Genomic DNA, 13164 nt, shown 5'->3' with positions numbered 1-13164 from the left:
GTTATCGGGCTTTCCCTGTGGCGTTTTGGACGAAGAATAAAGGGAAGGTGGGGGGGACTGATTAAGTAATGATGCGTTTTTCCTCTCTGGTGGTCCGGCTTCCATCTGCTGCTTCAGCCCAAGGTGGTGGGCGCGCAGGGGGAGGGGATGGTGATATCTGCGTAGGCTGTCAGGTAGTGATGAAAAAAGAGGCGAAGAAAACCCCCCAAAACTTTCCACCGAGCTGAGATGTAAAATAACTCGACAGCATTAACCGTATTGAAGACGAGATGAGCCTGCGCTAACAATACACACACACACACACACACACACACACACACACACACACACACACACACACACAGAACCCAACCTTTGGCATCAACTTCCTCTGGGTACCGGAGTCACATCTTTCATCTGTGACATTCTCTATCTTTGCTTTTAATATTCCTGGGTCCCCTTCCCCGGGATCACACAACCTCTATTCTTTTTTTTTTTTTCCTTTTTTTTTTCCTCCTCTGCTCCGACTGCAGCCGCACGGCTCCAAAACTCCCAGACTTTCCCTTTTCAATTGACTTTGTTTTTTTTCTTTTTTTGCACGATCATCAGTCTTCCAACGTGAAGTGCACATTGTGATCCACACTCCTCCTCTGCATCACGCCGCACTCTCATCTGTTGTTCTCCTCCTCTCTCTCTTGTTAAGGTTGGACATCTTTTTTGTTTGTTGTCTCCCGCGTCGGCGGCCTTTTGATTTGTGTTTGTCTCTCCCGTATTTGCGCTCTTTATTTTACCCTTGAGGCAATGAGTGGGGTGTTAAGGTGCGGTGCTATTCAGCGCAGCTATATTTATCTCAGCGATACAAAAAAAAAGAATAAAAAATAAAACAGAAAGGTAAAGCCCAAACAAAAAAAAAATCGGAGAGCAGCTGAGCAAGGAAGGAAACAGAACGGGACCGAAAGAGTTTATTTATTTATTTTTTATCTTTCTGACAATGATCAAAGAGAATGTCAAAACTCGGTGACATTTGGGCACTCGTACATGGATGATTGACACCGTCTTTCACATGGATGTTTGTGTCAGACAAGGTTGTTCCGTCGGCCCGTGTGTGTGTGTGTGTGTGTGTGTGTGTGTGTGTGTGTGTGTGTGTGTGTGTGTGTGTGTGTGTGTGTGTGTGTTGCCAGGGTATTGACACGGTAAATTGGAAAGGTCAGCTGGCTCTAGTGTGCGGCGGAGGCAGGCAGAAAGCAGAAAGACATAACCTTACGCTCGCCACATTTAGCGCGTGAGCAGCGGATGGCAGGATGAAAGATGGGGGAAGAACGAGCGTGCAAGCTCTGTTTACCATCAAATACTGGAACGCCACATTGGCCAGGTGTGTAGTCAGATGAGAAATATAAAGACATGAATAGCTGCGCGGCGCTGTTCATTGGAGTCTAAACGGTTGCTGTCCGATTCGGCCGGTGAGAAATAGGGCAAGGGCACCGGGCAAGACAGAAAGGTAGACGGCAGAAAGCTATGTTAGCATGTGATCCTTGCTTTGTTTTGAGGTCATGGGTTGAATTCTGTCGCCTTCTTCAGTGTATTACTCCTCTGGACAGTGTGTAGAGGTATGTGAGTGTGTGTATATGTGTGTGTGCCTATGGCTGTTGCCTAGATTCAAAGATCTTCTAGTCAGACCGGATTTCAAACAGGACTTGTGTGTGTGTGTGTGTGTGTGTGTGTGTGTGTGTGTGTGTGTGTGTGTGTGTGTGTGTGTGTGTGAGTGTGTGTGTGTGTGTGTGTCTGTGTGTGTGTGTGTGTGCGCGCACGTGCGTGTGTGTGTGTCTATGGTTACACATTTGCTTGAGTATATTAGTGTGTTTGTGAAGGGAAAAGGACAGGAGAGGTGTGTGTGTGAGAGAGAGGGAGAGAGAATATGGACAGTGAAAATTGGAGTGGTGAAAGGTTTAATACAATTGACGTGGTGTAAGAGAAAGAGAGCGAGGAGAAGAGAGAGGATGGCCTTGTGAATTCTGTGCTGCTGATTTAAAATGGGGAAAAAAAATCCACTTCAGCTGTGGGGGGAATGTGAAAATGAATGTAAATGTGGCCGGATGGGGAAAATAAAGCCAGATCACCAGCAGAATGGATTGATTGGGGTGTTATACACCGTGCATCTGTGTGTTGACTGTGTTTTTGTATTCACTGTGTGTGTATATGGGGCCTATTTTTTATACTTTTTTCTTTTTAAAAGTTATTTTTTCCACAGTGTGTGTGCGTGCGTGCTTGCGTGCGTGCGTGCGTGCGTGCGTACGTGTGTGTGTAGTGAGGTACTGACTTCTATTGAAGACTGTAGGGCCTGAGTATACAGACAGTGGTTCAGTCATTAAGGCTTCAGGCTCGTTGAGCAAAGAGGTGATCTGAGTCACAACGTGCACAGGGTCATTTTGCAGGACATTTCTGCCAAAACACACACACACACACACACACACACACGCACACACACACACACACACAGGGATATTTCCAATGAAAAGGACATGGCATTGTTTCCTATAGTATATTGGAAAAGCTGAGGCTGACCAGTGACATAAACACATACTGGAGACACTAAGTAACATGCACATGCACAGAAAGGGAAGACACACACACACACACACACACACACACACACACACACACAAATACTGAAAATGGTGACAAGCTTGTTCGTCAGCCCCTCAGGCATTTTAATACACAGCGGTGAATACATGAATACGAATCATACTCAGCAGCCTGGAAACACCAAGAGACACACTCAGTGCACACTAATACATCCATATCACCTCAAACTAGAACTGTATTTTAAAAGTGTTGCATTAATATTGATTGTAATATTTGGTTGTGCTCCTCCACTTTTTTGCATTTTTTTATGTCAGGCCAAGAGTTAAAAGTGGGTGTTTGGCATCAACGCTGGTTACTGGCACCGCGAGATGCGCACAACGATAAACCCAATAGGCAGCGAAACCAAAAGACATCCAGAGGATTACAGCGTTTTCTGGAAACAAATGTGGATGTGCAAGTCACCAGAAAATATGGTTTAGTGGATTTAGCTCTAGGAATATCGGATGTTTTGTTTTGAACCCCTCGCTCTCTCTCTCTCTCTCTCTCTTTGCTCTCTCATGTCCCTATTGTCTCCCATTCCAATTCTGAACCGAAGATGACTCATAATGACATATCATTTGAATACACATGCAGAAATATATGTCCCAAAACTAAACGTGTGTGTGTGTGTGTGTGTGTGTGTGTGTGTGTGTGTGTGTGTGTGTGTGTGTGTGTGTGTGTGTGTGTGTGTGATGTTTGTGTATGTATGTGTTTGTGTGTGTGTGTGTGTGTGTGTGTGTGTGTGTGTGTGTGTGTGTGTGTGTGTGTGTGTGTGTGTGTGTGTGTGTGTGTGTGTGTGTGTGTGTGTCGGGGGGGGGGGTGTTGTGTCTGTGTTTGTACACCTACAGCAAGATGAAATGTTGTGCTCTTTGTATCCTTTCAATGTGTGTGTGTGTGTCTCTGTGTGTGTGTGTGTGTGTGTCCACATCACCCAAAACTTCAACAGAAAACCAGACTCTGTTGTCTTCTACCTCTTTTGTTCTCTGCTGCTGTAGCTTTGGGTCTGAATGTGTCCTGACTGCTTCTGTTTGCTCCCTCGTCACTGGCCTGCTCACCTGCATCACTCATCCATTTTTGTATAGACTCCAGATGTGTGTGTGTGTGTGTGTGTGTGTGTGTGTGTGTGTGTGTGTGTGTGTGTGTGTGTGTGTGTGTGTGTGTGTGTGTGTGTGTGTGTGTGTGTGTGTGAGTGTGTGGCGGGTGAGCCTTACATGATGCTAATCCGATATGCCAGAATCTAATTTAAGGCCCTGACACAGATTCTTCTGTGACACACACACCCACACACACACACACACACACACACACACACACACACACATACAAAATAGTGAGTGTCGGGTGAATGAGGGACTGAATGAGCGTGAAGTGTTCATGGGTGAGTAGTGAGTCGTGAGTTTTTGGGCCAGTGTGACGTCAAAACGATACAAGCATTTCGCTCTGGGCCAGTTCTGTGACCAGAGGAGTTTGAGAGGCAGACCGAGATAAAAAAGAAGGGTGTGAACAAGCAGAAGAGAAGGAGGAAAACAGTTGGGTGGCTGACAGGTGATAGATGGGCGACAAAGAGTCTGGATCCCCTGGACACAATGATAACGCGCTGGTCTCTCTCTCGCTCTCTTTTCTACCTTTTCCCCTCTTCCCCCTTTGTTTTTCACAGGTTCTTTATAATCCCATTTCATTTTTTCTCTATTCCTCCCTCTTTTCACCGGTAAAGTACTTGATACTTAAACTGTCTGCCTCTTACACTTAAGGCGAGGCTGGCCAGTGGATTTGTGAAAGCCTATATTTTATTTAGCCTTTTGTGGATTTTGCTAAATTTGTTTTTTCTTCTTGCTGCGCCCGGTGGAAGTGCTTGAAATCTAAATTATATCTCTGTTCTGTTCTTTTCTTTCCTATCCCCCCGTTTCCCTCTCTCCCTCTGTGTGCTCTGGGCTGACGGGCAGTCGGTAAGAAGAACCGTGGGTCAGCAGGTAATACCGCCATTTACATCTTACACTGTTTACACATCCCACTGTCTGTCTCCCCTCTGCCTCCCCTCTCCTTCTCATTCTCTCTCTCCCCGTTCACGGAAATAATTTATTCTCTAACCCGTGGCTCCTCGCAGAGACGGGGTTCACCCACAGAAAGGTTAGCCACTCGGGTGGTCGCCATGGAGCAAAGCTCTAAAGCTGGGCCCGGCAGTGGTTCTGGTCTGTTGAAGGGCAGGTTCCCTTTTTTTAATGCTCGGGGGGTGTCAAAACATTGGCATTTCTACTTAAGTAAAAGTGTAGAAGTACTTGCTGTCAAATGTACTTAAAGTATTAAAAGTAAAATGTACTTGTCATATCCAGTGCCCTGATTTAACAGAGCCTATAATCCTCCATGAACTGATCATGCAGATCCTGATTAGTTTTCAATAAATAGTAACAATAATATCATAAATATAAATTACAAATATATATCTTGATTAAAAGAGAAATTAGAGGTGAACCCAAAAGCATGACGCAGGGGAGCGGGTGAGTTCACACACAGGCCAGGGGTCAAACAAACCAGGATATGCGTCAGCGAGGTCAAACAAGTCCAGCAAGGAACAGGCAGGGAATCAAAATCTTTTAGACAGGCCGAGGATCCAAAAACCGGGGACTCAACAAAGTAATAGGGAGATCACAAGACGACATGCTGGAGAGCTCAGCCTAAGCAAAGACAATCTGGCACAGAACAGAGGAGATTGACCAGTATAAGTACTGGGTGACTGATGAGGAGATGAGCTGCAGGTGAGGAGAGGAGTGGGAAACCTAGGTGATGGAGTGATGGACTTTCCTTGACCGGCTTGAGTCGAGAGACATGAAAGGTCGGATGAATGTGGAGAGACCGGGGAAGACAGAGGCGAACAGCTGCTGGGTTGATGACCTTGGAAATGGGGAACCAACCCACAAAGCGTGGGGCCAGCTTTCTGGATTAAACCTGGAGGGGTAAGTCCTGTGTAGAGAGCCAGACCTTCTGTCTTGGGGTGTAGGCGGGAGCTGGGGTACGGTGACGGTTGGCTAACCTTTGATATCGGTCCGAGGTGCAGAGTAGGGTGGCCCGTGCCTGCCGCCAGGTTCGTTGGCAATAGCGGATGAAAGCCTGAGCAGATGGGACGCTAGCCTTGCATTCCTGCTCGGGAAACAGAGGCGGCTGATAGCCGTGGGAACACTGGGACGGGGAGAGACCCGTAGCGGAGCTGGGCAGGACACATATTCAACCCATAGCAGTAGTTTGGACCAGGATGTGGGATTTCTAGAAACCATGCAGTGCAGCGCGGTCGCCATCTCCTGGTTCATCCTCTCCGTCTGGCCATTGGACTAGGGATGGAACCCCATAGAGGCTGACTGTGGCCCCCAGTGGTGTGCAAAACTCCGTCCAAAAACAGGAGGTAAATTGTGGCCCCCTATATGAGACGATGTCTCTAGGGAGGCCGTGCAACCTGAACACCTGATTTAACATGACACCACAATGAGAATTGTAGTGTTACCTTCAGAAGTGGGCAGGCCTGTGACAAATTCCAATGAGAAGTGGGATCACGGATGACGAGGAATGGGCAGAACCACTGGGGCTTGACGGGGGTTTTTGTTCTGTGAACACACAGGACATGCAGCCTCAAACTCCTGGATATCCCGATCCATAGACTCCCACCATTATCGGAGGAGAGAGAGGGTTCTGGCTACTCTGGGAGGCAAGCTAGCCGGGAGGAATGTCCCCACTGGAGGACCCGGGACAAACATTGGCTGGCACAAACAGGCAGTTATCAGGACAATTGCTGGGGATGGGTGACTAGAAAGGCCGTCTTTTACCCTCTGCTCCACCTCCCAGGCCACCACTCCGACAATACAGGATCGCGGCAAAATCTCTTCTGGCTGTGAAGGGTGGCCCTCAGCTTGATGGATGCGTGACAGAGCGTCGGGTTTAGTGTTCTTCGACCCCGGACGGTATGAGAGAGAAAAGTCAAACCAATGAAAAATGTGCCCACCTGGCCTGCCTGGGACTCAGGTGCTTGGCTGACCAAATGGATTCCAGATTCTTATGGTCCGTCCAGGCAATAAATGGGTGCTCCGCTCCCTCCAGCCAGTGCCTCCACTCCTCCAATGCCATCTTGACAGCTAACAGCTCCCGGTTCCCTATGTCATAGTTGCGTACTGCAGGGGAAAACTTGCGAGAGAGAGAAAAGCACATAGATTTAGCTCCTGGTCAACAGCCACTCTGAGTGAGTACTGCCCCCACGCCCAAATCTGAGGCATCTACCTCCACCACAAAGTGACAGGAGGGATCCAGCAGGTTAAGGATGGGTGCGGATGTGAATCGACTCTTTAACTCACAAAACCAGATGAAGACCAGATGAAGGGCGCATTAGGCAAGGTCAATGCCGTGAGGGGTGCTGTTACCTGGCTGTAGTTGCGGATGAACCTCCTGTAGAAGTTAGCAAACCCCAAAAATTGCTGCATCTTCTTCCTGGAGGCCAGGGCCGGCCAGTCGACGACTGCCCAAACCTTGGCTGGGTCCATCTGTATGCTCCCCCCTCAACCACAAACCCCAAAAAGCAGACCCTGGGAACATGAAACTCACATTTCTCGGCTTTCACGTTTATTCTCCAGAAGCCTCTGGAGGACACCCCTCGGGGGCATGGGACCAGGGCGAAGTTCAATACCACAGGCGTAGGGCCAGTGAGGTGGAAGCAAGGTGGCCCGGGTCTTATTGAATACCTCCCTCAGTGGCATGTACTCCGGAGGCACCTTTGACAGATGAGGAAATTCTGCGGGCGGAACAGAATTACAGACAGAGCCGATCTAAGGCATACAGAGTTACAGTACGAACTCCATTGTAAAATGCACCCCGTTCCCCAGTCAATCTGTGGATTATGTGTCTCTAACCAGGTAAATCCCAGGATCACAGGGTGTTGGGGCAAATGAATGAGGTAGAAGGATAGAGTCTTGTGATGGTTCCCCAATATGTCAAGGTGTACCAGGACAATCTTATAAGTGATGGAGGAGAGAAGGTGGCCATCGAGTGCTCTGGCGTCAGTGGGTTCTGACAACCACTAGAAATGGATTAGTGGGTCCTTTGGAACTGATAGCACGCCTCACCAGCGCCCTCTGGCTGACTGGTGAGCTCCTCTGTTTTAACAGGCAGCTTGACACGTAGTGTCCCCCTTGCCCACAGTACAGACAGTTCTCCCTCCGGCGGCCCTGACGACAGCCTGGTCCTGCATGGGCTCCACTGCGTCGCTAGGGGCGCTCAAGGAAGGTGCTGACACAGACGAATGAGGCGACGCTGGTGGTCGTGGATGACTTTGGGAAAACCTGGCTCTCTGTGGGAAATGAGAAGGGCTGTAACTCAAAAGTGAATAAACAGAGAGTGAGGAAGGACCGACAAGTACCTGGAGTACTCCTGAAAAGCGTTCGGGGGGGTTGAGACGGGGTTGAGACGGACTCGAACCAGCGCAAGGGCTGGTAGAGGCTGCAACAGCGGACGCTTGACTGACCTGGGCGAGCTGCTGAATCCGGTCGCTGAGAGCCTCCAGGTGTTGATCATGACGGGAGGAGGATTCCTGAACAGCCAACTCCGTGGCGGTGAGTTGTTGCTCCTGTTGGTGCAGGACCCCAGCCTGGACCTTGATCTGCCATTTGAGTGAGTCGGCTGGGTCCAATTCTGGTCAGATTGTACCATTAGACTCACAGACTCCGGGGGTTTATTCGAACAAAAAGGGCCAGGGGTCAAACAAACCAGGATATCCGTCAGCAAGGGCAAACAAGTCCGGCAAGGAACAGGCAGGGAATCAAAATCTGTGAAACGGGCAGAGGATCCAAAAACCGGTGAATCAACTAGATAATAGGGTGATCACTAGACGACACGCTGGAGCGCTCAGCCTAAGCAAAGACAATCTGGCACAGAACAGAGGAGCTGGACCAGTATAAGTACTGGGTGACTGATGAGGAGACGAGCTGCTGGTGAGGGGAGGAGCAGGAAACCTAGGTGATGTCGAGCAAAGTGGAGTGGCCTGATCTGAAATGACAGGAGAGTTACTGACAAGGCTAAAGGCAGATCTAGATGAACTTAAAATGAGTAGACAAAAGAATACTGGATCTCAGTGAGGATTCATGACATTCAGTCCCCCTGCCTGATAGGAAATGATGACAGTGATAGAGCGAGGGCTGAGCAGCTGAAGGAGGAGATGAATATTTAAAAGCGGGGGCATCTCTCTTTCAGTCCTCTCACTCCCTCGCTATTGTGTGTCTCACTCCCTTTTGTGTGCCCATCTATCACTCCCTCTCCCTGGGGGTCGGCCCTTTGTGTGTCTGTGTGTGTGTGTGTGTGTGTTGTTTGTGTATTTGTATAAGAGTGTGTGCGCTTGGCTTGTGGTTACCAGTGGCACTCTAAACCAAGTTTAGGGTGAGACTCTGACACTTGGCTGTCAGCCTACAGCATTAATGAGCATGCTGACATGCACACATTTGCAAACACACACACACACACACACACACACACACACACACGCACACACACACACACACACACATACTCACACTCTCACACACACCTCATCATACATCGGCATTATAGATAGATAACTTTCTGCTTCCTGCTCACTGTATGTGTGAATTTGCGCCTGAAACAAGTTTTAAATGGTTGACTCTTTTTAATACAGTTTGACCTCTTATCTTTAAATACTGTCACCTCTTGATCTTCCAATACATCTGTCCATGTCTAACCCTCCTCTGTCCTTATCCCCCAGCTTTTTGTTGCATGTGGGTTCTCAGAGTGCTAGTTGGCCGTGAACCCTACAGACAGGTGACAATTCTATTAGTGTGTGTGTGTGTGTGTGTGTGTGCGTGCGTGCGTGCGTGCGTGCGTGCGTGCGTGCGTGCCTGTGTGAGTGCGCGCGTGCGTGTGTACGTGTGTATGTATGTTTATGTTGGTCCCTCAGCCGCTGAGGGGGCCAACATCACTGTGGTCTCTAGGTCTCTTCAGGGATTTATCTAACGGTCTTAAAACAAACCGATCTACTATCATAGGAAATACACACACACACGCACACACACACGCACACACACACACACACACACAGACTAGCAGGCGGTGAATAGTGGAGTGATTGACAGAATTAATAGGAGAACAAGATGTAATCTGAGAAAATCCATTCAAAGAGGGATTACACTGTAATCTGTGGATGGAATAGCCTTTCATCTCTCTCTCTCTCTCTCTCTCTCTCTCTCTCTCTCTCTCTCTCTCTCACTCTCTCTCTCTCTCCCACTATTTCTCTAGAGCAACCTATCTCACCAAAGCTGCACCAATCCCCATTTTTCCCATAATTTCAGTCCTTGATTTAATTTGGGAAATCGCTACTTGAATTCATGTACCAGGCTTGCACACACGCACACATAAACACACGCACACATAAACACACACACACACACACACACACACACACACACACACACACATAGACACTCACACACAGACATTTCATTTGTGAAGTACGGCATTGTCAATTAGCAATGATTGCACTGAGGAAAAAAAGGGCTGCTATGAGGCACTGGCCGCGTGACTCACTTCCCTACCCACATTGGGTACGACACACACACACACACACCCACACACAGACACACACAGACACACACACACACACTCACACTCACTCACACACACACACACACACACACACTCACACACACACACACACACAGTTCGGTCTTTGTTGGTTCAGCTTGTGTTATGTCCTCCTGCCTCCACGCATTCCTTCTCTCCCCAGTTGTTTGTCCATTCATTTTTCTCATTTTTTTTTTCTCTCGGCTTTTCATCTTTTGCTCATCCAGCTCTTCTCTACCTCTTCTCTACTACACCCCAACTCCTCCACCCTCTCCACCTCCTTCCTGGCTCGTTGTTTACTTGATGAGGAATCCTGCCCCCGGATTAGAGACAGATTCGAGAGTTGCATTTTCTCCCATCATGCTCAGCACATGTGGCTGTTGAGAGATCAACAAATTAATAATAAAAGTACTGATCATTTAAAGGTGCAGTGTGTAGAATTTACCGAACATACTTGGCAAAAAGTCTGTTGGATTATAAAAGATAATAAAATAATAAAATATGTATCCTGCTCATGCTTTCTCGCTATCAGACTAAACGCCATGAATATAATAGCTTGTTAGCATTACTTCGCTCATGTTAGCTTGTAGCCACCGTGGTTTCTCCTACGTTGTTGGAAAGGGAGGGGTGAGGGGAGGTGGGGGGTATTCAATTTGTTGCAATACAGACTGCACCTTTAATCCTTAATGTTAGTTAAACACGGCTTGCAGAGAAAGAGCGAGGGTGAACGGAAAATGGGGAGATGGGTACCAGGAAGCAGACAAAGAGAATAGATTAAATCCTAACATGATGAGGGAGAGAGAGGGAGAGAGAGAAAGAGCAGATCCCATATGGTAAGTTTTCCTTTCCCTCTCTTCCCACCGTCATGTCTGTCATTCCGTGAGCAGACCATCTGCACAAATCAAATCCTCTCTGTGTATCCCCTGCGCCACCATAACCACCACCGCCGGTCTACAGGTTGGCATCAACCCGGCCTCTTCCCTCGCCCATTATTTACCTCCGCTTCTGCCAGTGAAGGCCGTGCTGGGTTGGCCGCTCGTCACAACTACCCTCTTTCCACGTTCACCTCCCGCGACACACAACCAAGAGACCTCTCGCTCTCTCTCTACCTTCCCTCCCTCTCTCTCTCTCTCTCTCTCTCTCTCTCTCTCTCTCTCTCTCTTTCGCTTGATCGGACTATACCACTATGACGGGTCTTCCATCATGGGAACAGTTGTCACCACACATTGTACTTTGTACACACACAGGACTTTCTCCAAAAGTAAAGCTGTCAGGTTGTATGGAATGAGATGAAAGACGACTCATCAGACCATGTTGTCACATCTCTTAGGGGTCTGTCTGTCTGTCTGTCTGTCTGTCTGTCTGTCTGTCTGTCTGTCTATCTATCTATCTATCTATCTGTCTGTCTGTCTGTCTGTCTGCCTGTCTGTCTGTCTGTCTGTTAATTCCTGCTTTTTGACGCTCACAACAGCAAGCCATATTTGTTAGGAATGTGTCACCAAGGTGCAGATTTAAATATGTGGTCATTTCTGAGGCTGAACCTTTGTGGAATTTTTCCTGCTCTTGACTTTCTGCTCGTGACCACTGAGCCTCTTTACTTATGCAGGTTGAACCTGTTTAGCATATGCTGTCACGATTTTGAGACTGTGCCCCTTGACACACTTAATAATTATTCAGTTTTTGTGATCATGATTGTACCTTCAATTCAGGTGGTGGTAGCAGAGGTCTTTGGACTAATTGGTGTCAAAATGACTCCTTTTTCATCTGGGGTTTGAAATACACAATGGAAAATACACATCCATCGGCTGGAGGGACAAATAACCGATGTGTATTTCCATCAAGTATGTAATATTACCACATAATAATGAGAACATTTACAGTGGATTCTTTGAATTCATATTTGTACAATGGCTCTTTCGTTATCTATCTGGTGCTGGAAACAGTACTGGTTGAGGATTGTTTTCTTCAATATTTCTGATTTCTTTTTGGAATCACAATAAATAATTGAATCACAGACTTGATCAAGACTTGGACAATCAGGAGTATTGTACTATTGTACTATTCTGTTAATATTATTAGTACTTAAAAATGGAAACACTATCTATTTATCTATATCGCTCTCTCTTTCCCTTTCTTGTGAGAATCGCATATTGGTCACGTGGAAAGAAGGTTTAAACAGACCAAATTTTTTACTTCTTAGAAATGCTGCTCAGACCCTAAACGTGTCTGTTAGTATTAGGGGTGCGGTGCGGGGACATCGGGCACAATCGCTTGGCTTGCCAAGCTGGCTGCACCGGAGCTCGGAGCCGGAGAGGGAGCGAGCGGACAGGGGGAGGTAGAACGGGTGGAGAAAGTTCCTTCTATGGAGGCGGAGAGTGTAGAACAGGTTGAAAACGATCAGGCTGATTTAATAACATTGGGTTGGGGTTATTGCGTCCTCTGTCCCTGTGTCCTGGCTCCGTCAGCGGAGGGAAGAGTCCGTCCGAGTGGGGTGGGGAGACGGGAAGCGAAGCGCTGGTCTCTGAGAGCCAGGGGAAAAAACGAAACCGATTCAGAACCAAACTGATTCAGATGCGTCCGTTGCCGACAGATTGTCTCAACAATGGCATCTACACTGGACATGAGGGACTAACCCTAACCCATTACGTACTGTATCCGTAATGTTCTCCGTGAAGGAGGCCGATGTGGGAATGACTATCTACTGCCTTTTCCGGATATTGTTTTATCCAGCAATGTTATGGATTCCATGTGGAAAGGGGGCTTATGTAGATCTGGGTCTGTGTAGCGTTGTGATACGACTTCAGCTCGCTTTCTTTTTGATTAAAAGGGAGCGATAGAGAGAAGGTGAGAATAAAAAAGTAGGGGAACAAAGAGCGAAGTGTGAGTCAATTACCACCTTTTCCTTGTTGCCTTCAAAGCTGAGATCAAAGATACTTTTCTTCCTCCCTCACTTCTCACTCC

General features: G+C 47.7%; 1 protein-coding gene across 1 annotated transcript in view; it reads left to right on the top strand.

Annotated features, from left to right (window-relative positions):
- LOC307228782 (protein sidekick-1-like) overlaps positions 1 to 13164 on the top strand; it is a gene marked incomplete at its 3' end in the record, with an annotated part of 283713 nt that overhangs the window by 164034 nt on the left and 106515 nt on the right. The window contains exon 6 of the mRNA XM_079998576.1: positions 4545 to 4571. Coding sequence (XP_079854702.1) covers positions 4545 to 4571 — 27 coding nt within the window. The remainder of the gene's footprint in view (positions 1 to 4544; positions 4572 to 13164) is intronic.

The sequence above is a fragment of the Zeus faber genome (genome assembly GCF_960531495.2).
Source record: "Zeus faber genome assembly, chromosome: 4".
Taxonomy (NCBI): Eukaryota; Metazoa; Chordata; class Actinopteri; order Zeiformes; family Zeidae; genus Zeus; species Zeus faber.
Note: the sequence above shows the minus strand (reverse complement) of the source record. Positions and strands in the feature narration are given on the sequence as shown.